This window comes from Physeter macrocephalus, chromosome 3, assembly GCF_002837175.3.
Source record: "Physeter macrocephalus isolate SW-GA chromosome 3, ASM283717v5, whole genome shotgun sequence".
NCBI classification, from domain to species: Eukaryota; Metazoa; Chordata; class Mammalia; order Artiodactyla; family Physeteridae; genus Physeter; species Physeter macrocephalus.
In genome coordinates, this window is record NC_041216.1 from 11286923 (window position 1) to 11308905 (window position 21983).

The 21983-nt window shown below is 56.7% G+C and overlaps 1 protein-coding gene across 2 annotated transcripts in view; it reads left to right on the forward strand.

Annotated features, from left to right (window-relative positions):
* SDC3 (syndecan 3) overlaps positions 1-21544 on the forward strand; it is a 38112-nt gene extending 16568 nt beyond the window's left edge. The window contains exons 2-5 of one of the 2 annotated variants that reach the window (XM_007128485.4): positions 12313-12430; positions 14072-14685; positions 16266-16557; positions 17530-21544. In XM_007128485.4, the coding sequence (XP_007128547.3) occupies positions 12313-12430; positions 14072-14685; positions 16266-16557; positions 17530-17696 (1191 nt within the window). In that variant the 3' untranslated portion in view covers positions 17697-21544. Of the gene's footprint in view, positions 1-12249; positions 12431-14044; positions 14686-16265; positions 16558-17529 lie in introns of those variants that run through there. The other variant, XM_028487058.2, reaches the window with a different exon arrangement.
* Positions 21545-21983: the final 439 nt, after the last annotated feature.

Below are 21983 nucleotides of genomic sequence, written 5' to 3' on the forward strand. Positions count from 1 at the left end.
CAGGCTCAGCGGCCATGGCTCACGGGCCCAGCCGCTCCGCGGCATGTGGGATCTTCCCGGACCCGGGCACGAACCCGTGTCCCCTGCATCGGCAGGAGGACTCTCAACCACTGCGCCACCAGGGAAGCCCTATGTTTAACCTTTTGAGGAACTGCCAGACTGTTATCCAGAGTGGCTGAACCATTTTCCATTCCTACCAGCGGTGCATGACGTTTCCAACTTCTCCACATTCTCACCGCTACTTGTTATTTTCTGACTTTCTGATCCCATTCATTCTTGCATCCATTCATCCCTCAGGTATTTATAGAACACCTGTATTTGACAAGGCAGGTGCTCATTGCAAAATTGGGGAGAGAATTTATCCCTTAAGGAGTTGTTTAGAAGATTCAGTGGCACCATAGCTGTAAAAACCTCCATGCACTTAGTGACAGGAGATAAAGATTATCAAGGGGAGAAGCTGCGGGTGGTCAGGGAATCACGGGGCCCCGTGGGAGCAGAGGAAAAGAGAAAGGAATCTGTGTTTTGACCACCTACTCTGTGTCAGAACCCTTGCTTCAGTTCTCATGACCTTCTGGGCTGTACTGTTGTCCCGTTTGCAGATGGGAGAACTGAGGCTTAGGCCAGGCACCTTGCCCCAAGGTCGCCCAGCCAAGAGGTAGCTAGGCTTTGGGCTGAGATCCTGTTTGGATAATCTCATTTAATCCTCCCAACCCTTTGAGGTTGGTACTATTATTATGTTCATTTCATAGGAGAAGAAAATGAGGCTCAGAGAGGTGGACTTTCTTGCCCAGGGTCACACAGCCGCTGAGGACCAGTGCTGGGATTTGGACCCAGGCAATCTAGCTTCAGAGCTCCTGCTTACTGCAAGGTCCCACCTGTCTCCCAGGATGCAGGACATGAGGGTGAGGGCTGGGGCATCCGTCTGCCCCTATATCTCAGAGAGTGTTATCTGGGGCTGGAGGTGGCCTTGGAGGTGAATGTGACCCTAGGCAAGCCTCTGGGGCCTCCGCCAGTCCCTCCTCCAGTTTTTTTTCTGACTCCTTGCTCTATGCCTCAGTTTCCCATCTAGGTGATGGTGGTGGTGGCCCTGGAGGCCCCCATGACTCATACTGAGTCTGGCTTGTTCTATCCCTTGAAATGGAGCAGCTCAGAAGCCAGCAGAATAGCCCTGGGGTGGGGAGTTGTATCTCCACTGTTTGTGAGTTTGTGCTGGTTATAAATAACCTAGCAAACGGGAGGGTGAGGGAGACCACAGCCGGACTCCTCAGGAGGCTGAGCCTGGATACACACTCACACACAGATGGGCACATTTCGTGTGTGTGTGTGTGTGTGTGTGTGTGTGTGTGCTGTGTGTTCTCAGGGTGTGTGCCTAGCATGTGCCTGGGGAGGCTCTGGGGAGGACGGCAGAGCTGTGTGGTGTCTCAGCACAGCTAGAAGGACTGGGCCTGCCTCGGGCTGACTCACAGGGTCTGTCTGGTTTCCTGGAGGCCCAGCAGAACCCCAGGGCTGGTGAGGTCTCTGGGGCCTCTGCCCCTGGCTTCAGGTGGCCCCTCAGATCTGGCAGAGGTGTCCTGTGCCCTTTGAGCTTGCCTTTCCTTAGGTCCTGTCCTGTGGGATGAGAAGCAGACACACAGCATTGGGTCTCTCTCTGCTCTTCCAGACCCTTCCCCATTACCAGTCCCCCCCCGCCCCCGGTAATGCCTTGCTCCCCTTAACTCCATCTTGACTCACCAGCTGAGTTCTCTGTAACCTCCAGCAAGTTGCCTGGCCTGAGACGATGGAGTAAGGAGGCCCATTTCACCTGGTCCTATCAGTAAGGGGCCTGGCGCTTAGTCGGTGCTCAGTAAATGCTACTGTCCTTCCAGCCCAGGCCTGGTTGTAACGTGGCCAGAACTGTAGGCTCTGCTGGGAACCTACTGTCTTGCATGTTTTTGTATATAATTTGCATAGTTGTTTTATGAAAAACTGCTGGGGTCAGTCTCAGCTTCTCTTCCCGCCTCCCAGGGCAGTTGGAGCCCTGGTTGGATTTTGGAGGGACCAGAGAGAACTTTGGATGGGGAGACTGAGGACAGAGGACAGGGTCCTGCCCAGGATCACATAGTGATTTGAAAAGTAGGTAATGTGGGTCTGTAAGGGTGATCCCATTCACAGAATTCACTGAACAAATATTGATGGAGGCCGACTGTGTCCCAGTCACTGCCACCAGGAGCTGTTGGAGGGGGAGATAGGCATTAGACAAGGAGGTAAGTAAACAAGCTAATTTCAGGCAGTGATGAGCTATGAGGAGTAAGCCTGGTGTTGACAGTGATGGGGTGTGTGGGGAGGTCACGTGGATGGATTTGGTGGTCAGGGAGGGCCTCTCTGAGGAGGTGAGCTTTGAGTAGGGACACCAAGTCATGCCCCAGCACTTACTAATTGCCTAATAACTGCTCAGCCTAATAACAACTCACAGATGGTGTCTTGGTGTGTTGGGAATCATCATTCCCATTTCATAGGTGGGCACACTGAGGCCCAGTGAGGTGAAGGAACTTCACCAGGGCTCTCTGGAAGCCAGGACCAGAACATCTAACCCCACACTGGGTTGTTCTGGGAAACGTGGGCCCTTGCCAAGTCCGTTGGCAGGGATGGTCACAGAGCCTGGAGACTCAATCCCAGGGGCACCTGTTGGTGAGTCATGGGGTGGTGGGTGGGGCTGCTCAGCAGAACCGGGCCACCTGTCATGGGAACAGGGCTTGTCTTCCATTTCTTCTCATTCCCAGACAGTCCATCTCTCTGTCTGTCTCTGTGCAGGGTGTTGGGGAGGGTGGGGTGGTGGTGTGTAGACTCTGAAGCTGCCACCCGCCCCCCGCCTTGAGGAAATTCCTGGTGGGGGAGACTGGTGAGGACTGGGAGTGGGTGTGTGCTACAGTATGCAGAGCATGGTCCTCAGGGTTCAGCTAATCCAGGGGTTCAAATCTGGCTCCATTGCTGGTGTGACTTTGGGCCAGTTGCTTCACCTCTCTGAACTTTGGTTTGCCCATCTGTGAAATGGCGACAGTAATCCCTCACCAGTAAGATGTTTGTGAAGAGAAATGGGACATGTGCATATAGTGAGTGCTCCCTCTGTGGGAGGTGTAACGGTTGTTCATGGTCAGGGAATAACGGCCCCAGGCCTTCTACAGAGAAAAATCCTGCTGTGTCCCCACTGGTGGCTTAACAGTCTCCTCAGTCTCCTCACCTGTAGATGGGGACAGTAGTACCTGCTTCCCAGGGTGGCCAAGTGCATTCCATGAGAATCTGGTAGAAGGGGCCCACTGGAGTGACGGGAGATGGTTGGGGGCCCCTCCTTCCCCAGTAAATGACAACACGGTGGAGGCAGAGTCCCCAAGAAGGGACTTCAGAACAGGCGGGTGGTTGGCGTGCGGCAGCCTCACAGGGGAAGCAATGTTTGAGCTGCCTGAGCGTCCTGAGCGCATCCCTGTCTTGTTGACTGGGTCACCGGGTGTCTAGAATAGTGCCTGGCACACAGTAGGTGCTTAATAGATATTGCTTGTACTGACTTTCTGGTGGAGTAGGTGCTGGTCAGGCAGAGATGTGGAAGGGTGTTCAGGAAGCAGGAACAGCATGTGCAAGGCCTGGAAGGAATCCATAAAGGATTCAGTGTGGGAGGAGCATGGGGGCTGGGCAGCTGGGGGCCTCAGTGGGTGGTCCTGCTCTCAGACACAGCCTTGGGGACAGGAATAAATGAGCAGTGTGAGTCAGGGTGGCCGGGAGGGTGATGCTAGAGGGCAGGTGGCTGGGATGGATGGAGCAGTGACAGTGGAGGGCGGGGGGGGGGGGGGGGGGGAGAATGCCCCAGCCCCGAGTTGAGGAGGGGGCTGGTTTTCCCAGGGTTGCGGGGGGGGGGGGGGGGGGGGGGGGGGGGGGGGGGGGGGGGGGGGGGGGGGGGGGCGAGGGGGGGGGGGGGGGGCGGGGGGGGGGGGGGGGGGGGGCGGGGGGGGGGGGGGGGGGGGGGGAGAATGCCCCAGCCCCGAGTTGAGGAGAGGGCTGGTTTTCCCAGGGTTGCGCTGCCATCCTCTGTCCAGGTATAGGTGACAAGAGTGAGAAGCTGTAGGGTGGCCAGCCTGCACCGTGGCTGGGGCCGGCGGGGCTGGTGGGCCGGGAACTAGGCTGATGGAGGAAGCTGGCGGGTAGCCCGTGGGCGAGGTGTCTGGGCGCTGTAAGCCAACCGTGGTGGCCAGCCGGTGAATGCTGGGGGAGGGAGCCGGGCTCTGCTAAGCCAGCCAGTCTGCAGTGAGGTGCAGCTACGTAGGCTCCGGGCCACCGGGCCTGCCAGCTCCCTTGGAGGCTTTTGTGTTCATTTCCTTCCTGCTGGTTCCTCTGCTCATAGCTCACGACCAGCCCCAGTGGGGTCTCAGCAGAAGGAAGGCGCCAAGGGGTTTCAGAGACCAGGGCACGGCGGGCGTGGGGACTCAGAAAGAGCGCGCTAGTTCTCATAACAAAAGTACTCTTGAGTTTATTGTAGAAAGTTTGGAAAATACAAACAGGTCCAGAGTAAAAAATGAAAAACTACCTGTAATCCCACCACCCAGAGAGAGCCTCTGGGAACCTTTGGCCTTAGAATTCAGTGTTTAGAAATACACTTTGGTATTGAGTTCATTAAAACAGGATCAAGTTCTACGTATTTTTTTTATAACCTATTTTTTAACTTAATGATGATAATAGTATTAATAGCCAACATTTATGGAGCAGTTCGTTAATGTGTGGGCACCCGAAGTCTCCTACAGTGAACCCCACGAGGTGGCTATTGTTATCTTTGTTTACCAGGAAAACCAGGCCGAGAGAGTTAAATACCTGTCCAAGGTCACCCAGGTATTGAGAAACAGAACTGTTTGTATGATCCTATCAACAGCTGTGCTGCATTGCCTCTTGACAACCAGAGTGTACATTTTCCCCTGTCCTTGCATATTCTTTGAAACAAGTAAAAAAAAAAAAAAAAGCCTTTCGTTATGCATTTATGCCTTTTAATGACTTAGACAGGGTGGATTTGTGAAAACACAGTTCTTGATAGCTGCATAATATTCCATGTTGTGGCTGTGCCCTAAGTTATTTAACTAGTCATCTGATATTGGGAATGTAGGTTATTTCCCCTTTTTCTCTCTTATAAATAACACTGCCCTGGCTCTCTTTGACCTGAGGGCTGAATTCTTGGACACCCAGAGTGTCCAAATCAGAAAGGCACTTAGAGCACCAAGCGGACAACCTGTTCATTTCCCAATGGGGCAACGGAAGTGCAGAGAAAGGGGGAGGGGGCTTGTCTGGGTCTGGGAGGCTGCGGCCTCCTGAGCCAGGATGCTGCTAGCTCTCTCGTCCAGTGTTGATGAGAGCAGTGCCACCATGGGGAAGGGGGTTCTGGAGAGGATAGTGGGAGCACAGGGGTGGGTAGTGGCAAAGGTGATGGAGGTGGTGGGCTGGAGCTGATGGAGTACGGGTGTGGGGTAGGGAGGGCTCTGCTGTCAGGATATCTCTTGCAGAGCAGTTGGCTGAGGTGGGATGGACCCAGAGGGGTATCTCCTGCCCTCTCAGTTGCCCTTGTGGGCGGTCTGGGGGTGGGTATTTGGAATAAGGGTGGTGGGAGGGTGAGTCAGTGACAGTGTGTGTGTCTGGGCTTTGCTGATTATTTTGGGTGTGGGGGGGCTCTGTCAAGTGGGCCTTCTCAGCCCTTCCTCCCCCTGCTCCTCCTCCAGACCTCTCTGCTCTCTGGGACTTGGGCTCCGTGGCCCCTTCCTGGCAGATGCGGCCTTCGTGCCCCTCACCCCTCCGGTAGCCAGTGAATGTGGCGGGGGCTAGGTTCCCAGCCAGGGCAGCTGTGGATGGGTAGGGGGTGGAGACTGAAGCGTCCCCCTTCCCGGTCCAGGCTCTCCATTGTGTAGCCCCCCTGGCTGTCCTGCTGCCCAGAGCCTGGCCCCGGCCCACATTCCTGTGGTGATGCTCTGGGTCTCCGGGTTGGAGCTGGTGAGCGTGAGGGGCACTGAGTTCTCACAGGACTGAGGGCCTTTTGGGGACGGGGGCTGGTGGGGATGGAGCCTGTGGGGATCCAGAGGGCTCAGCTGAGACCACCCTGCTTCTGGGAGCTGGTGTTAAGTCACTGTGTGTCGTTGGACAAATCACTTTACCTCTCTGAGTGCTGCTTGGCAGGCTAATTCCCCACCACCTGCGCCTCTTATCCCCTCTCTGAGCCTCCATTTCCACATCTGTAAGAAGGGAGAGCTGAACTCAGTCATCACTCAGGCCTGAAAGTGAGAAAAATGTACCACGGTAAGACCACCGAATGGTTATTGAGTGCCGGCTGTGTGCTGGGCAGCAGGAGTGCTTTTGGTGCATCATCTTACTTGATTCTCACGGTAGCTCCATGAAGAGTATATCGTTATTTAACCAAACAGAGGCTCAGAGAGGTTGAGTAACTCGCCCAGAGTCACCCAGCAAGTAAGCAGAGCTGGACTTGAACCCAAGACTTGAACCTGAAGCTGGGCTCCCAACCCCTGCTCACATTGCCTCCAGTCACCAGGAGAGTGAAGCCTGAGACTGGCTAATGTGAGGAAGGAAGCTCGGGCAGAATTAATTATACTTGATTTTATTCTTAGTTTTTGCAGCATGATTAGCACTGCACAGGGTGCTGGGCTCCTGGCCCACCTACAGCTGACCTAATTTGTGTGTCCGTGCCTGTTTCTGTAGCTCACCCTTCCTCTCCCCGCATCCAACCTCTCCTTTTTTCTCTCTCTGCATTCTCCCCTGCTTTGTGGCCTTGGGAATACCACTTAGGCTCTCTGGGCATTAATAGCCTCATCTGCAGCATGGGTGTAATCATCCTGATTCTCCTCCCCTCAGGAGGTTGGTGAGGCTTAAATGAGATAAAATCTTCAGAATTCATAATGGAAATATTAACATGTACCTAACAATAATCACAGCTACATTTATTTATTCAGCTCGCAGTGTTGGGTTCTGTGCTCAGCCCGTTACCTGCTTGATCTTATTTGATCCTCATGGCACGCCTATGAGTCACATACTGTTGTTAGCATTCCCATTTTACAGATGAGAAAACTGAGGTGCCAAGAGACTCAGTGACTTGCCTGATGTCCGATGGGTAGTGAGGGGAGGAGCTGATTCATTCTGGCTTTAACCTCTGTGTTATCCTGTTTCTCTGGGAAGGCTCATGATGGGGGTGGGGGCAGGTGGAGGGAGCTGGGCATGAAAGACCCCAGACTTCTGGTCTCCAAGGAGGGCTTGGAAGGAGGCTGGGGGCCGGAGGAGGGAGATGCCCTGCCTTTCTACCTGAACATGTCCCCCCCACCCAACCCCACTGGAGAGGGATGGCAGTGGAAGTTACCCACCCATCCCAGCATTTCTAAAGCTATGGAGAGGATCAGGTAGGGTGGGGGCGGGCGAGTGGCAGGCAGCTCTGGCCACTGCTGGTCCCATCAGGTCAGAGAGCCTGAGGTACTTCTTTGGGTCAAGGCTGTGGGTCAGCTCAAGGTAGGATGGTGGCAAGGGGGCAGTGAGGAAAAATGGCAGGGGGTGTGCCAGTCCATTGGGCAAGGTGCCATGTCTCACCCTGGCATTGTAGGTGTGCTTGTACATACCCCAGAGGGAAAGTGTGCATGGTGCGTGTGCATGGTGTGCATGTGTGGAGCGGAGTGGGATGCAGGTGTTAGGGGCCTGTTGGTGGGTGTCTGAGATGGGGCATATGTATGGTGCAGTGGGTGCTTTTTCAGGGACGCATGGGTGGAGCATGTGGGGAGCAGGAGTGGGTATTTGGGAGCATTTGGGGTATTTGCCGTGTGCCGGCGTGTGTATGGTGTGCGAGGGTGGAGGGTTGGTAGTTTTGAGCTGAGGATGTCCAGGGGCTGTGGGTCACAGGTGTAGGAACCCCAGATGAGCAGCAGATTTGGGGCTACCCTGGAGTGTTCGGAGCAAGGGTTCCAGGGGCTAGGGATCCGTGCTCATGTCTCAGCTCTAAACCCCAGCCTCGGTGCCTGCATCTGTGAAGTGGGGATAATAAAATCCTGGGAGGCTGTGATGGTTGAAGGCGGCGGCGCAGGTAGAGTTCTTCCAGTGCCTGACCTGGGACAGGGCCTCCGTAGTGGTGGGCAGAGGCCTCTGTAACCCCCTGAGGACCCTCAGTAGCTCCCCGGGGGAGCTCAGACCTTCACCAACCGCTGGGGGAGCCTCCGGCTGGGTGTCGCGGCCAGGACTGGTGGTGGCAGAAAGCAGAAGGTGCAGGGGCCTCCGCAGTGGGCTGTGTGGGGCGTGTGGGGATGTGAGGGTGAGAAAAGATTGTTTACAGGTTGTGAGGTTTTTGTCAGAGTCCGAGGGTGTCGCTGCCATGGGGAATGTGGGCAGTGATATGTGACTCAGGGGGCATGCTTGGACGTGGGGAGGGTTGGTGTGTGCCACAACCCACGGACGTTGTGTGGGGTGTGTTAGGTGAGGAGAGGGGTGCAGCTGTGTGTTCATCTAGAGAGGCGGTAAACGGGTGAGCCCACGGTGGTATGTGCCAGGCTGTGAGTTGTGGTGGGTACACAGGTTATAGGGTCAGTAAATGTGGATCACGACCGTGTATGCGTCTGTGCTGGTGTGTGTGCACGTGTGCGTGCGCACACTTGGGTTGGGTGTGCAGATGTGTTTATCAGGCATGGGAGGGTGTGTGGTTTACCTGGAGGGGGCACAGTTGAGGGTCAGGGGGAGGCTGCCATTTGAGTTCAGTTCTCCTTTAAGGGAATGGCATGGATAATTATGCTAATTATGCATGGAATTATGCAAATAGAGAGGTCGTTTCGGGGTCAGAGGCTGTTTTCACCATCCTCCTCTGGCATTTGTGACTTCTGAGGCTTTCCCTGCTGCCTCCCAGGCTCAGTTCCCCACCCCCCATCTCTCTCCTCTCTCCTCTCTGTAGCCCTGGTAGCTGCAGCTTCCAGCACCCCTGTAGTGTTCCTGGGAGGGCCCCCGTGAGCCCTGGTCCCCCAGGGAGGGGTACAGCTGGCACTTAGTAGACTTGGCGGGGGCTGGGCAAGATGGCATCATGCACCCCACCCCCCACCCCCCAGGTCTCAGGTGTCCCTGTGTTAAGTTTCCCAGGGTGAGCTCGGGGGTGACTGGGTTGTTGGCCATCACCCCTTCTACCCCATCTGGGGGCTGCTTATTATTTGGAAAGAATGTTCTCTTGGATGTAGGTTTGGAAAATCACTGAGGTGGCCCCTTCCCCAGCTTTGTCTGATGAGCGTGAGGCTAAATTAAGATGTGAGAGAATTCTCTCCCTCAGCCTCCCACTCTTGCCTTCCCTTTCTCTCGCACACCCAGTCCTCCCTCCACTCCCTCCTCCCTGTCCCCCCACACCGCCCCTCTGACCTCCTGGCTTCCCTCTGTCCTTGCATCTCTGTCTCCATCCAGTGTCTCCCCCCACCCCCATCATTCTCTCTGTTCTTCCATGATCTCTCCCTTTCCTGCCCCCCGCCCATCTCTGTGGGGATCTGGAGCTCCTGGTCCTTAGCGCGGAGGAGATGGTTGTCATGGTAACGGTTGTCATGCCGATGGCTACTGAGCTAGGGATGAATAGTATCTAGGTGAGAGCTACCTGAGTGGAGGCTGATGGGTTCACAAGAGGTTCCGTACTTGTCTCTGAGCCTCAGAGCTGCACAGTGTGTGCCCCCATCTAGTGCCTGCCCCCATGCACGTACCTGTTTGCACCCAAAGGCACGCCAACACACGGTGCCTCTCTCTGCCTTTAGGTGAGTGTGTGTCAGGGTGTGTTTGTATGTGTTCTTTCTGTGTCTCTGGGTGTGTCATTTCAAGGGCCTGTGTGGCTTTGCAGGGTGTTAGGGGCTGGTGTGTGGTGCTGGTCACTGTGGAATCATGAGGACACCCTATTTTGGCCCCCACATTTACCCCAGTTTGGGGTTCCCCGGGACCACAGACTTCTTAGAACCCCTCCTCCCAGCTAAAGGGCTTTCAACCTTCCCTGGGCTGCCTGGAAGGACGGAGAGACAGTGAAGATGGACCTGCTCAGGAGAGGCAGTCTGAGCCCCGTCCCTATCCTGCTGCACGTCTCTGGCTTCAGACTACTTGCCTAAGAATGGAGCAGAAAGTCTCCAAAGGGACCCCAGCTTAGCTGGCCCAGGTGGTAGAGGCTGCTAGTGTGGGAGCTTCTGGCCCCCTCACCTCAGGTCCTGGGGATTTGTTCTTCTGAGAAGTGGGAGCAGAGATGGGGTCTGGGGAAGGTTGGATGGTAGCTGCTCTGAGCTCCTGAAATGTCTAAAACGGAGGAAGACCCAGCAATTAGTCACAGAGCAATTACTCTAATTGTTCCACTCCATGACTCACTGGTAGCAAGTAAATACTGATTAATTCATTATTTTGAGACTGTGTGTGTGCGCGTGTGTGTGTGTGGTAATGGGTATGGTGGGGGGAATCTCCTGGCTCCCTGCCCTGGCCTCCTGCCCTGCGTGGCCTGTGTAGGGCTTTGGAGCAGGTGGTCGAGGCTCGGGGCCGGAAGCCAGGATTGGGATCCTCTCTCTAGCTCCATAGGAAGTCCAGAAGGGGGCCTGTCAGGGGTGGGAGTGTGAGAGTCTGAGCACAGATCGCAGTGCCAATCCAGCCCCTCTCCTGCTCACACACCTTCTATGGCTCCCCATGTCGTCAAACAGTAGTGATATTCAGACTCCACCTCAGACCTGCTGAACCGCCAGGTTCTGTTTTCACAATATTCTGATGTGCAGTCAGGATAAAACATGACCAGTTTCCAAGATAAAAGTCACCAGCCAAGCACTGAGAGCCTGTCATGGGGCTTCCCCAGACTCCGGCCTGTCCCTGCCCCACCCCTGCCCCAGAATTACATCCTCCAACTCCAAACCTGTTCCCTAACAGATACTTCCTGATACGTACTGTGTGTCTGACACGGTCCTGCCTCCATCGAGGTGTAGTTTAGTGGGGGTGGGAAGTCACAGAAAAAGTATATACCCAAGCCAGCACAGCTCACAAGTAGTGGTAGTTGTGAATTCAGAAACACAGGATGCTCTGAAAGATCAAAGTAGGAGGGCTTCTCCGAAGAAGCGATGGGGAGCAGGACTTAGCTGGAGGGAAGCTGGAGGATAAGGGGATGGGAAGGAAGGGTGTTCTCTTGGAGGGAGCAGCGTGAGTGAAAGAGGCGGGAGAGACCAGGCATGTTCCAGGAACAGACAGGGGCCCGGTGGTAGGAATCCAGTGATTGCAGGGGTTCCGAGGGACCCCGGATGAGGCTGTCAGTCCCAGCTCTGGTGGCATAGGCTGTACTTCCCCACCTCGGAACTTTTGCTTATTCTGTTATCTCTGCTTGAGTTGCCTTTCTCTCTCTATTTCAGTTGCTTAAGATCCAAGTGCTAATCCTTTAGATCTGAGCACCAGGTCATCTTTCTCTGTAAGCTCTCAGGGGGCAGGGACTGTGGCTGGGCTCCGTCTGGGTCCAGGGTCAAAAGTGTGGTTGGGGGTTTTCGCTCCTGTCTTGGATGTCCTTAGTACTGGCTCTCAGCCCGGGGTTGCAGTGGGGAGGGATGGTCCAGGCCCAGGAGCCACAGCACCTGGCCTTCGCAGGTTCTGATTTTGCGGGGAGTCTTGGGTCTGGAGAGCAGGACCCTGGGAGAAGCCCCTCTCACCCCTGAAAACTCTCAGGAGACCCTTGGCAGAAGTGAAAGTGGCATCCGTGCCCTGAGCTGACTCTCGGCATTGAGATACTTTGGGGGGAGTGTAGACAGGGAGGCTGACTTTGTTTTGGGGAGGACCCAGGGCCAGGGCTGGAGCCCACTCCCTTCTCTCCCTCCCCCACTTATCCAAGGTACTTCCCTCCCAGAGCCCCAAACCTCCTCAACACCCATGTCTATCTAATGGGACTTATTGCCCTACCTTTGGGATTTTGAGGTGTGAGACTTTGGGTCCCTAGCAGAGTCCGAATCTTAGCATATCACATGCTCTCTGGTGACTTGGGGCAATGGGGCCTCCCTCCTCTCCGCGGTGGAAGGGGGCAGATGGTGCTGGGTGCACCGAGGGCAATGCTAACTGGGCTGAGAACCTGCTGCTTTGAGGTGCACTCAGCACGTATTAGCGTGCTGCATGCTCACAGCAACCCAGCAAAGCAGGAAGTGGTAATGCGGCTTACCTCAGCTCTCTGTTTACCCCTGTGGAGGCCACATCTGATGCTGTCCCTCCATTGTCACTTGACCCATGAGAGTGTCTGTGGTTCCTCTGGGCATGTCCAGGCTGCTGGCCTCAGGTGCTGAGCCCTGTGCCCGACTCTGCCCTCCCCAGGCTCAGCGCTGGCGCAGTGAGAACTTCGAGAGGCCCGTGGACCTCGAGGGCTCTGGGGACGATGACTCCTTCCCCGATGATGAGCTAGATGACCTCTACTCCGGGTCGGGCTCGGGCTGTAAGTACCCACTTCCCTTTCCCTGCATGTTGTGTCAGCAGTGCCAGTCTGCCTCCAGTGCCCCATCCGAGGCTGTGATGGCAAGGAAGAGAACCCTCACAGGCTCAGCTAAACGGTGGGGTAGGGGAGGGGGAGGTCAGGCAGGGGGAGCTCATGGACCTCAAGCACAGGAAGGGCAGGCCACTCTTCCTGGGGTGGAACCAGGGCCTTGAGGCCTCAGAGCCTAGCACTCCCAGCTCCCCACTGCTTCTGTCTCTGCATCTCTCTGTGCACTGCTTGGGTCCCCTGCAGACCTCTGGCCTCTGTCAGGGAACACAGACGCCCCTCAGTAACCCAGTTTTCAGTACTGTTGTGACCACTTGGAGGAACTCAGTAGCCCCTTTTCAGTTGCAGTGGCCGATCCCCAGCAGAGACCATTTGATTGGCTCAGCTTAGGTCAGGTGGCCCCCTTCTGTCCAATCAGCAGTGGCCAAGGGCAGGGTTAGGGCAGTGATGGAAAACGGCAGGTGCCTCCGGGGTGCCTGGGACAACCCAGTTCCGGGGCCCCGTCCAGAAAGGCCAATAGAGTAGCGTGAGATCAGGGAGGCACACTGAGTTCGAATCCCAGTTTCGCTACTAAATAGCTGTGCCACCTCTAGCCGTTTTCCCTCTCTCAGTCTATTCTTATCTGTGAATGGTGATAAATATGCCTCCTTCTCAGAGCCTCTGGAAGGCTTCAGTTTAAGACATCAGGGTCTGGCACAGAGAAGGAGCTCTAAAAATGGTAGTAAAAAGGGATGTGTGTTGAGATTGGGCCCCCTGAGGGGGCAGGACGAGCCTAACGGATGGTGGGGGTCTGTGCACTTTGGAACTGGCCACCTACAGCTCCTTGCCTCTAGTCTTCCCACTTTAGCCCACTCCTGTAAGCCTCTTGTGAGTTCATCTTCATGAAATCCATCCCGATGGGTCACATCTCTACTTCCAAACCTCCCTGTCTCCTACCCGCCCCTCCTCTGCCTAGTTCAGGCCCCTGGGAGCTGCTGTGGCTTCTCTCTCTCTCTCTCTCTCTCTCTCTCTCTCTCTCTCTCTCTCTCTCCCCTCATTTTCTCCCGAGGCCCTCCCTTCACTTGTCCTGGCTTGGAGTCCGGAGTGCTCAAGCATCCCTTGTGGGAGAGGCTTGTTCTTCCTCTTACTCTCTGCCTGTGCCTCTGGGGGAGCCTTAGTTTACCCACCATGTGTGTTCATGTAGGTTGTACCCGTGTCTGACTCTTCCCAGAATGCCACTCCCTTCCTCCCCTCCTCCCTGCAACCTCCAGCAAGATTTGCAGCCAGTAGGGCCTGAGTTGCCACTGCCTGGATTCAACCTGCTGGAAACTCCAGGCTGGGTGGGCTGGAATAGTCAGGGAAGACTTCCTGGAGGAGGTGGTCCCTTAGAATTTTTGGCTAGGCAGAGAAGAGTTGGGGAACATTCACTAGCTATCAGCCAACTGGTAACCATTGGCTACATTGTGCCTTCCTCCTTTCCCTCATCTTGTCCTGGGAAAATTATGCAAAGTGTGAGGGTTGGGAGCCCCCATCTTGATGGCCATTGCTTACCTGGGATCCTCATGCCCCTCAAATCACCCAGCTCCCTAGCTCTCTCCTCTCCCCCTCACCCTCCAGACTTCGAGCAGGAGTCGGGCATCGAGACAGCCATGCGGTTCAGCCCAGATGTGGCCCTGGCAGTGTCCACCACACCCGTGGTGCTGCCCACCATGGACATCCAGCCTGTGGGCACCCCGTTTGAAGAGCTCCCCTCTGAGCGCCCCACCCCAGAGCCAGCCACCAGCTCCTCATTGGTGACAGAGGTCCCAGAAGAGCCCAGCCAGAGAGCCACCACCATCTCCACTCCTACGGCAACCACTGCTGCCACAACCACAGGGACCCCAGCTGTGGCCACAGTGCCCACCACAGTGGCCACCGCCGCCCCCAGCATCCCTGCAGCACCCCTTTCCACGGCCACCACCTCCATCGTAAGGACCACCGGCATACGGAGGCTGCTGCCTCTTCCACTGACCACGGCAGCCACGGCCCGGGCCACCACCCCAGCGGTACCCTCACCTCCCACCACAGTGGCTGTCTTGGACACAGAGGCCCCAACACCCAGGCTGGTCAACACAGCTACCTCCAGACCGAAGGCCCTTCCCAGGCCAGCTGCCACCCAGGAGCCTGACATCCCTGAGAAGAGCACCCTGCCCCTGGGGACCACTGCCCCTGGACCCACGGAGGTGGCTCAGGTGAGCGGGTGGGGAGAGGACAGGGAATCAGAGCAGAGGAGGGTGGGTCAGGGCCTGGGGGAGGGAGGACGGAGCTGGGCAGGGGTGAGATCTAGGAGGTTCTGGAGATGAGCCAGACAGGGATGGGGAGGGTAAGATAGGCAGGAGGCCGGAGGGCCAAGACTGGGGGTGAGTTACAGGACGAGGACAGAGATTGAGATGGATGGGGATGGAAGAGGGACCAGGCCTGGGTCTTTAGATGTTAGGACAAGACATCAATGGGGAAGGAGCTGGGTGAATGGGAGTGTTGATGTGGGGAGGGGCCAGGGGCCTGCGTGTTCTGATTAAAAGCACAGACTCAGGAGCCTTGCAGCCTGGATTGGAATTCTTCCACTGCCATGTGCCTTCAGGAAGTCACTGATCCTTTTTATACCTTTGTTTCCTTATCTGTGAAAAGGAGAAAATAATAGAATGCAAATCATAGGGTTGTGAGAATTAAGTTTCCCGACATATCCAAAGTGCTTAGAACAGTGCCTGGCAATACTAAGTAAGCTAAAAGTTTCACTTTTGTTATCATCATCGTTGTTATTGTTATTATCCATCTGAGGGGGATTAAGAGTGGGGCTGTGTGAGAGGAATACTGCAGCTTACATTCGTGGAGTGCTGCCTGGGTGGCAGGCTCAGTGCTGAACACGTTACCTGTGCCATCTCCTCTCACCCTCACACTCACCCCACGGGGTGGCACTGCCGTCATCCTCCCTTAAAGGTGAGGCCCCTTTCCAAGGCTTCACAGGCAGCAATGGCAGAGTCAGGATTTGTCCTCTGAGCAGTCGGGATAACCTGGTGTTTCACAGATGCTTGGCCAGGCAGGCAGGGGAGGCAGTGCTGGGGCACTGAGACCAGGTTGCTGGCGCAGCCTCTGCTCACGGCCTTTCCTCGGCCTGGACACCAGACCCACGCTCTCCATGCCCACTTGTGAAGCAGCTACATCCCTGCCATGATCCCGACTCTGGTCCTGCCTCCGTGTGGTGGGAGCCATTGAGATTTGTGGTGCTCTTAGACTGACCTTCAGGCTAAGGGACTCACACCTGCCCTAGGCACATGGATCCAGGATCAGGCCCACGTACTTAAGAGCTGCACCCAGCTGTCCCCAGGCAGCAGTCCCTGATAGGAACCCCCTAAGGATTGTTAGAAAGGCAGCTGGAGGAGGAAGTAATGGAGATGGGATGGGGACCGGGATGTGCCCAGGGTGAGAATAGAGGCAATGTAGTATAGTGGTTAGGAACACAGATTCTGGAGGTGCATAGTTCTGGATTTTAGTTCTGCTTCTACCACTTACTAGCTGTGTGTCTTTGGGCAAGTCATTTAACCTCTCTGGGCCTATTTCCTGCTCTATAAATTCGGGGTAATAGTACCTTCTTTATGAGGATATTGTGAGGATAAAATGCCCATGATGTGCTTAGCACAGGGCCTGGCACATGGTGCATGCTTACGGAGTGTCAGCCCCACCAGGGAAGTGGCATGGTGACAGTGGGCATGTGTGCACGTGTGTATGGCAGCACTGTGGCCTGGCTCCTGGGCTCATGCTACCCTCCCTACAGACCCCAACTCCAGAGTTCTTCCTGACCACGATCCGGGATGAGACAGAGGTGCCAGTGAGTGGGGGACCCAGTGGGGACTTTGAGCTGCCCGAGGAAGAGACCACACAGCCAGACGCAGCCAATGAGGTGGTGGCTGTGGGTGGGGCCGCGGCCAAGCCGTCACCTCCACCTGGGACGCTGCCCAAGGGTGCCCGCCCAGGCCCCGGCCTCCTGGACAATGCCATCGACTCGGGCAGCTCGGCGGCTCAGCTGCCCCAGAAGAGCATCCTGGAGCGGAAGGAAGTGCTCGTAGGTGAGACTTGGGCCCTGGGAGGAGCCCAGAGGGGGCAGCTGGTGGGGCTTCAGTTTGCCATCTAGGAACCCAGGAGGGGAGGGGAGGGTGTGGGTTTCCTAGGAGCCTAGTTTCCTAGGAAGGGAAAGCTGGGGACTCGGGGACCCCAGGAAGTACCCTCTGGTTCCTCTTCTGACCTTCCTTATCCCAGGGTCTGACCTCCATCCTACCTCCAGCACTTTCCTCAGCACCTTCCGACCCCTCCTCAGACTCTGCCCTTGACCATGCTGATTCACCCCTCCTGGACCGCAACCTCTGGATCCTAATCCCTGGTCCCATCCTTGGTTTGATCTGCTCCCACCCTTGATGCTAGCCCTGAGGACCTGCCCTTGGCCTTGTCTCCTGAAGAGTCTGTGGATTCATGGTCCAAACCCTGCTCCTTAGGGCCCCCAAGCGGCCCCTGCTGCTTAGGAGCGGCGGGGCCTCGGACAGGTGCTTCACCTTTCCAGGCTCCCTTTTCCTCATGTGTGGAATGGGGATAATCATTTTGCACTTAATCAATTCTAAGTGCACATCTGTTCCTATGTTAACCCTTCTGCAGTTGGGATGTGTCCTAGTTTAGATGGCAGAGATTTTTCCATCCTAAGGGTATGTAAAATCCTGGAGTGTCTTCTGATCGATGGCATCTTAACATTTGATGAGGACCGTAGCACAGCACCTCCCTCATAGCACTGTGTGAGGATTCCATGCATTCGTGTGATGAGAACAGGTGATTAGAACGGTGCCAGGCTGCAGTGAGGGCTGTAAATGGCAGCCAGTGCTGGTGTTTTAGCATTGACTCCAAACTTCACTCCAACTCTGGTCTCAGGTTTGAGATTCCCAGCCCTCTCCCAACTCTTGCCCCCATCCCCCAGGGCCCTCTGCCCTCTCCTCAGGCTCTAAGCTCGTCCCACCCTGCCTCTGGCTCTTGACCTCTGCCCTCTTCCTCCACAGCTGTGATCGTGGGCGGGGTGGTGGGCGCCCTCTTTGCCGCCTTCCTGGTCACACTGCTCATCTACCGCATGAAGAAGAAGGACGAGGGCAGCTACACGCTGGAGGAGCCCAAACAGGCGAGCGTCACATACCAGAAGCCCGACAAGCAAGAGGAGTTCTACGCCTAGCGGAGCCAGAGTGCCTCCCTGTAGCCTCAGCGCCACCCCTGCGCCTACTCCCTGGCCCGGAGCCACCAGTCCCACCCTGGGACTGGGCCTGGGAGACAGCCTGGCCCCAGTTCATCTCTGCCACCCTCCCAAGGTCTGCCCAGACTGCCGGCTTCACACAGCTCTTCCCCAAGGGACAGGGGGCATTGCCATCTGCTCCAGACTGTGCCCTTATGAGCTCATCACTTGTCCGCCCCCACCAGCCTGGGGCTTTAGAACCTCATGTCGGGTGGACAGGAGGAAAGAAACTCCTGATTGGCTGGTGGAAGAAGGGGTGGGGCTTAAGCCCCAACCTGGCACCACGGGGCTGACTGAGGTTTCCTTTTGGGGGCAGAGAGGCACTCAGGCTGGTTTTCAGGACAAGCATTTGGCAAACTCAGCCCTTGAAATCATTGAGACACTGCAACCTCTTGCTTCTGTCCCAGGCCCCCTCCCTGCGTGGGTGAGACAGTACCCCTCACCACCAACCTGTATTGTCCCGGCCTCTCTGGGGTTGTGGGGTCGTTTTCCCTCACCCTTGTCCGATGCACATGAACCCACAGGCTTCACCTCCTTCCCGGTCTGCCCCTGAGGAATTGGCTTCCCGAGAGTGCTCTGGCAGCCACTGGTGAGGAGGGGCTGGGCTGCTTGAACCTCCTTCCGAGTGGACTCTGCACAGACACTATCTCCCACATGGTCACATGTATTGTCACACACAGACAAAAGCACGCAGTGACAAAATCATATGCAATCTTGACCACCCAGCCAATCCAGACATGTCACAGACACACACGTTCTTCCAAAGAGGTTTATTCATTTCTTACGTGCCCCCAAATGCTTATGACAATGCAAGTCACTCATCATCGTTACCCAGTGGTGACGGTGTGGCCTGCCTCCCTCTCTGCCACACTCCTCCCACCCCCCACCCACCCATACACCTGACACCACACACATTGCCTCCAGCTTTCAGGCTCACTGGGGAGGGTGTCATTAGGCCAGAACAGTCAGCCCATATTGGGTCCCCTGAGGTGCCCTGTCACACTCAGCCCTCACGACACCCTCACCAACCACATTGCCACCGACCCCGGCAAGTCCGATGCAATCCCACGTGGATGCACAGTCTCACCCACACAGCCCCGCTCTCACACTTGGACACTTGCCTTTCCTGGAGTGAAGTGTGATGTGGGGGCCATTGCCACAAGCCCCCTCAGGACGTTGCACACCTGCTGAGCCTGGCTTCACCCTGCCTGCTTCCCTCCCCTCTGTAGCCTGCAAAAGGCTTGCTTGGGGGCAAGTCCCCCACTTGCTGAGGAAGGCAGGCTGGCTCCCGGAATTCAGCCTTGGGCTGGGGAGGGGGCTTGGGTCCCCCAGGACCGAAGGCCCCGGGTGGGGAGGGAGCATGTGGTGGGGCTCCTGGGCTCCCTACATCCCCCTCCTGCTCTGAGCTGGGGTCCGACTCTGCCTCCCAGGACACAAGTCTCCAAAGTGCCTGCGAGGGTGGGCCCTGCGCCTGGGCCCTCTGCGCCCTCTCCCTTTGGCCTTGCCGGGTCCACCTCAGCCCCACCCCTGGGCCCCTGGGGGCCTCCCGTGGACACCTGCCCATTCATTTGGCCAGACAACCTGGCGGTTGTCCTGGCTGCAGCTGGAAGCAGCCCATCCAGACGCACTGCCCCAGGCCGAGGGCTGCGGGCAGGCTGAAGTGGGGGTGTCACAGCCCGCCTCCCCCGTCTCTGTTACCCTTGCAGATGGGGCCTGTTATGTAGATACTTTAAATGTGGGGTCACAAATCTCCTATGGGGGCTGTGCTTGGTGGGGCCTCTTGGAGCCAAGGGATGTGGTCTGAGTTGTGATGGTCTGGGCCTCACACCCCCACCCCTTGCCCACAACCCAGATTAAAGTCAGGAGCCCGGGTTTTATTTCTGTTCCCTTTTCAAGACTCGCTGGCAATAGACTTGTGCAGGATGAGGGCTGGGGGTGCCTGAGGCGGTGAGAGTGAGGTCCCAGGTAGCTTTGCAGCCTGTCTTTTCCACTGTCCTACTCCCAGGCTGGGGCCCCATCTTTCAGACCCACAGGCCCCCTTGGCAGGGCCTGGAGGCTGGTGAGGAACCTAGCTGGTCCCACTCTTTGAGGGGCAGGAGTAGGGGGAGGCCTCCTGGGCCCACGATCTGTTGGAGGTGACCTGGCCTCAGTCATCCCTGGAGTGTAAGGGCTGGGGGACAGGAGAGACCAAAGTCCCAGCCTCCCTTTACCCTGCTTCCTGGCGGGCTGCTGTCTTGGGGCAGCAGCTCTGGTGAGAAGGCCTGGGCAGGCCAAGGCTGAGAAGCCAGGGAGCAAGAAGGAGAGGGGATCTGGACCACCCAGGGGAGCTCTGGGATGCTGGGACTGGGATAAGAGACCCAGCAGTGGGCACAGCCTCGGCATGGGGCTGGAGCCCGTGGTGGTTGCAGGGTCGAGCACAGGACGGCTGAGCAGGGCGTAGGCTGGCTGGAGTGGGCTCAGAGTGGCTGCATGGGTCCAGCCTGGCCCCAGCAGGCCTAACTCCTCATGCTCTGTGGGCTGGCTTCTAACTTGGGGCCTCCTGGCACTGGCCTTTTCTCTGAGTCCTTAGCATTTGCGAGAAGAGGCCGAGGGCCTCGTTCATGGAGCCCTGGAACCAAGAAAAATGTCCAGGCTTTACCTTCATGAAGTTTCACACCATCCGATCAGCCCAAATCCATCCCAGTTAGCCCAAGTCCAGCGCAGCGATCCCAGAGTGGGCGGTACAAAGGACGAGCTGGAGCTCTCCTATGTGCAGTGTGAGCGCAGGCCTCACCCTGCCTGGATACATGGTGTGATGCGTGCAAGCCCTGCCCAAATATGTCCCCAGCCACCCCGGTGCTCCTGGGGAGGGCGTCCTGCAGGGCCCTGGCATTGCCGGGAAACGTGGCCAGTTCCAAAGGAAGAGGGAACTTGTGTGCTTGACAGCCTCTCTGGGGCCTCAGCTGCCAGAGAGTGCAAGGCGGGCTGGGGCCACCCCTCAGCTGTGACTCCTGGAGCCCAAGCTCTGTCTCCCCGGGGGGCCAGAGGGGATGCCTCCCCTGAAGGGTTGGTCCCCTTGTTCGGAAGCAGATGGGTGGTCACTGGGGCCGGGCCGGGCAGGTCAGCCCCTCCTGGGGTTGGCAAAGCCATCTGTCCAGGCTTCCTAGCTGGGGCCCTGGGCACAGGGGGCAGACACACCTCTGCCTCATGGGACAGGACTGGGCACTGCCTACTTGGCGCTCCTGAATTTCTTCTCCTGACAGCCACCACCCTGGACTTGCTTACCCAGGCCTCCTGCCTGTAAATAGAAGCCCACAGACTGTACAGATTTACAGAGACGCCGAGGCTGGGCCCCAGAGTTGCCATCTAAGGGCTGATGGCCCCAGCATCCCCCGGGTGCCCACCAGGCAACTCGGCGCACCAGCCCCAGCGTGGCGAATGCATGTAAATATTTTTCGTAGGCAGCAGTGTGGCTCCAGAGAGCCCCCTGAAGACAGTGTCCCTCCTGTGCGTCCTTTCTCCTCTACAGGTCCCTCCAAGAACCCGGCCTGGGGTGGGGGAGTTTGTCCTTCCCTCCCCCAGGCCTTCCCTGCCCCGTCTCTCCCTCATAACCTGTTTATTAACCATACCTGTCCTGAGTTCATGGCCAAAACTTTAAATACGAAAAAGCGGTGGAAAAAGACTGGAAAAAGAAACCAAGGCACCTGCCCCACTGTGGGTGCTGACCTGTCCCAGCCTTGTGAAGGAACTGTGGTTTTTTTTGTTTTGTTTTTTTTTTAACACTTCCTGTGCTGTGCCCATTTATAAGAGGAAATAAAATTAAACTGAAATGATGCACTGTGGTCAGAGTGTGAGATAAGCATGGAGATCATTTGGGGAGGGGCAGCCCACAACGGTCCCATTTGGGCCTCAGCCGCATCCCCCTTTAAAAGAAATGGAGAAGCAAGCAAAGAAAATTGACCGACAGCCCCTCGTGGGAACCATTATGGTAAAAGCTGCTCTTGGTTGAGAGTGTTTGGGAAGCCGTGGAGCTGACTGCAGCGAGGCTGAGTGGGCGCTGCGGTTGGGCGGGGCCGGGCTGTGGTGGCACTGGGGGCCCTGTGGTCCAGCCCCAGGGGAAGAAGAACTGTGGTTTCCAGCCACAGGAGAGAATCTTGGGGCCGCAGGATATTGGAACTGGACTGGCCAAGGTGCGATGTCTTTGGCGTCTGAAGGGCCTGGTTTCAAGCCCAGGTGACGTTTCCGAGCTCT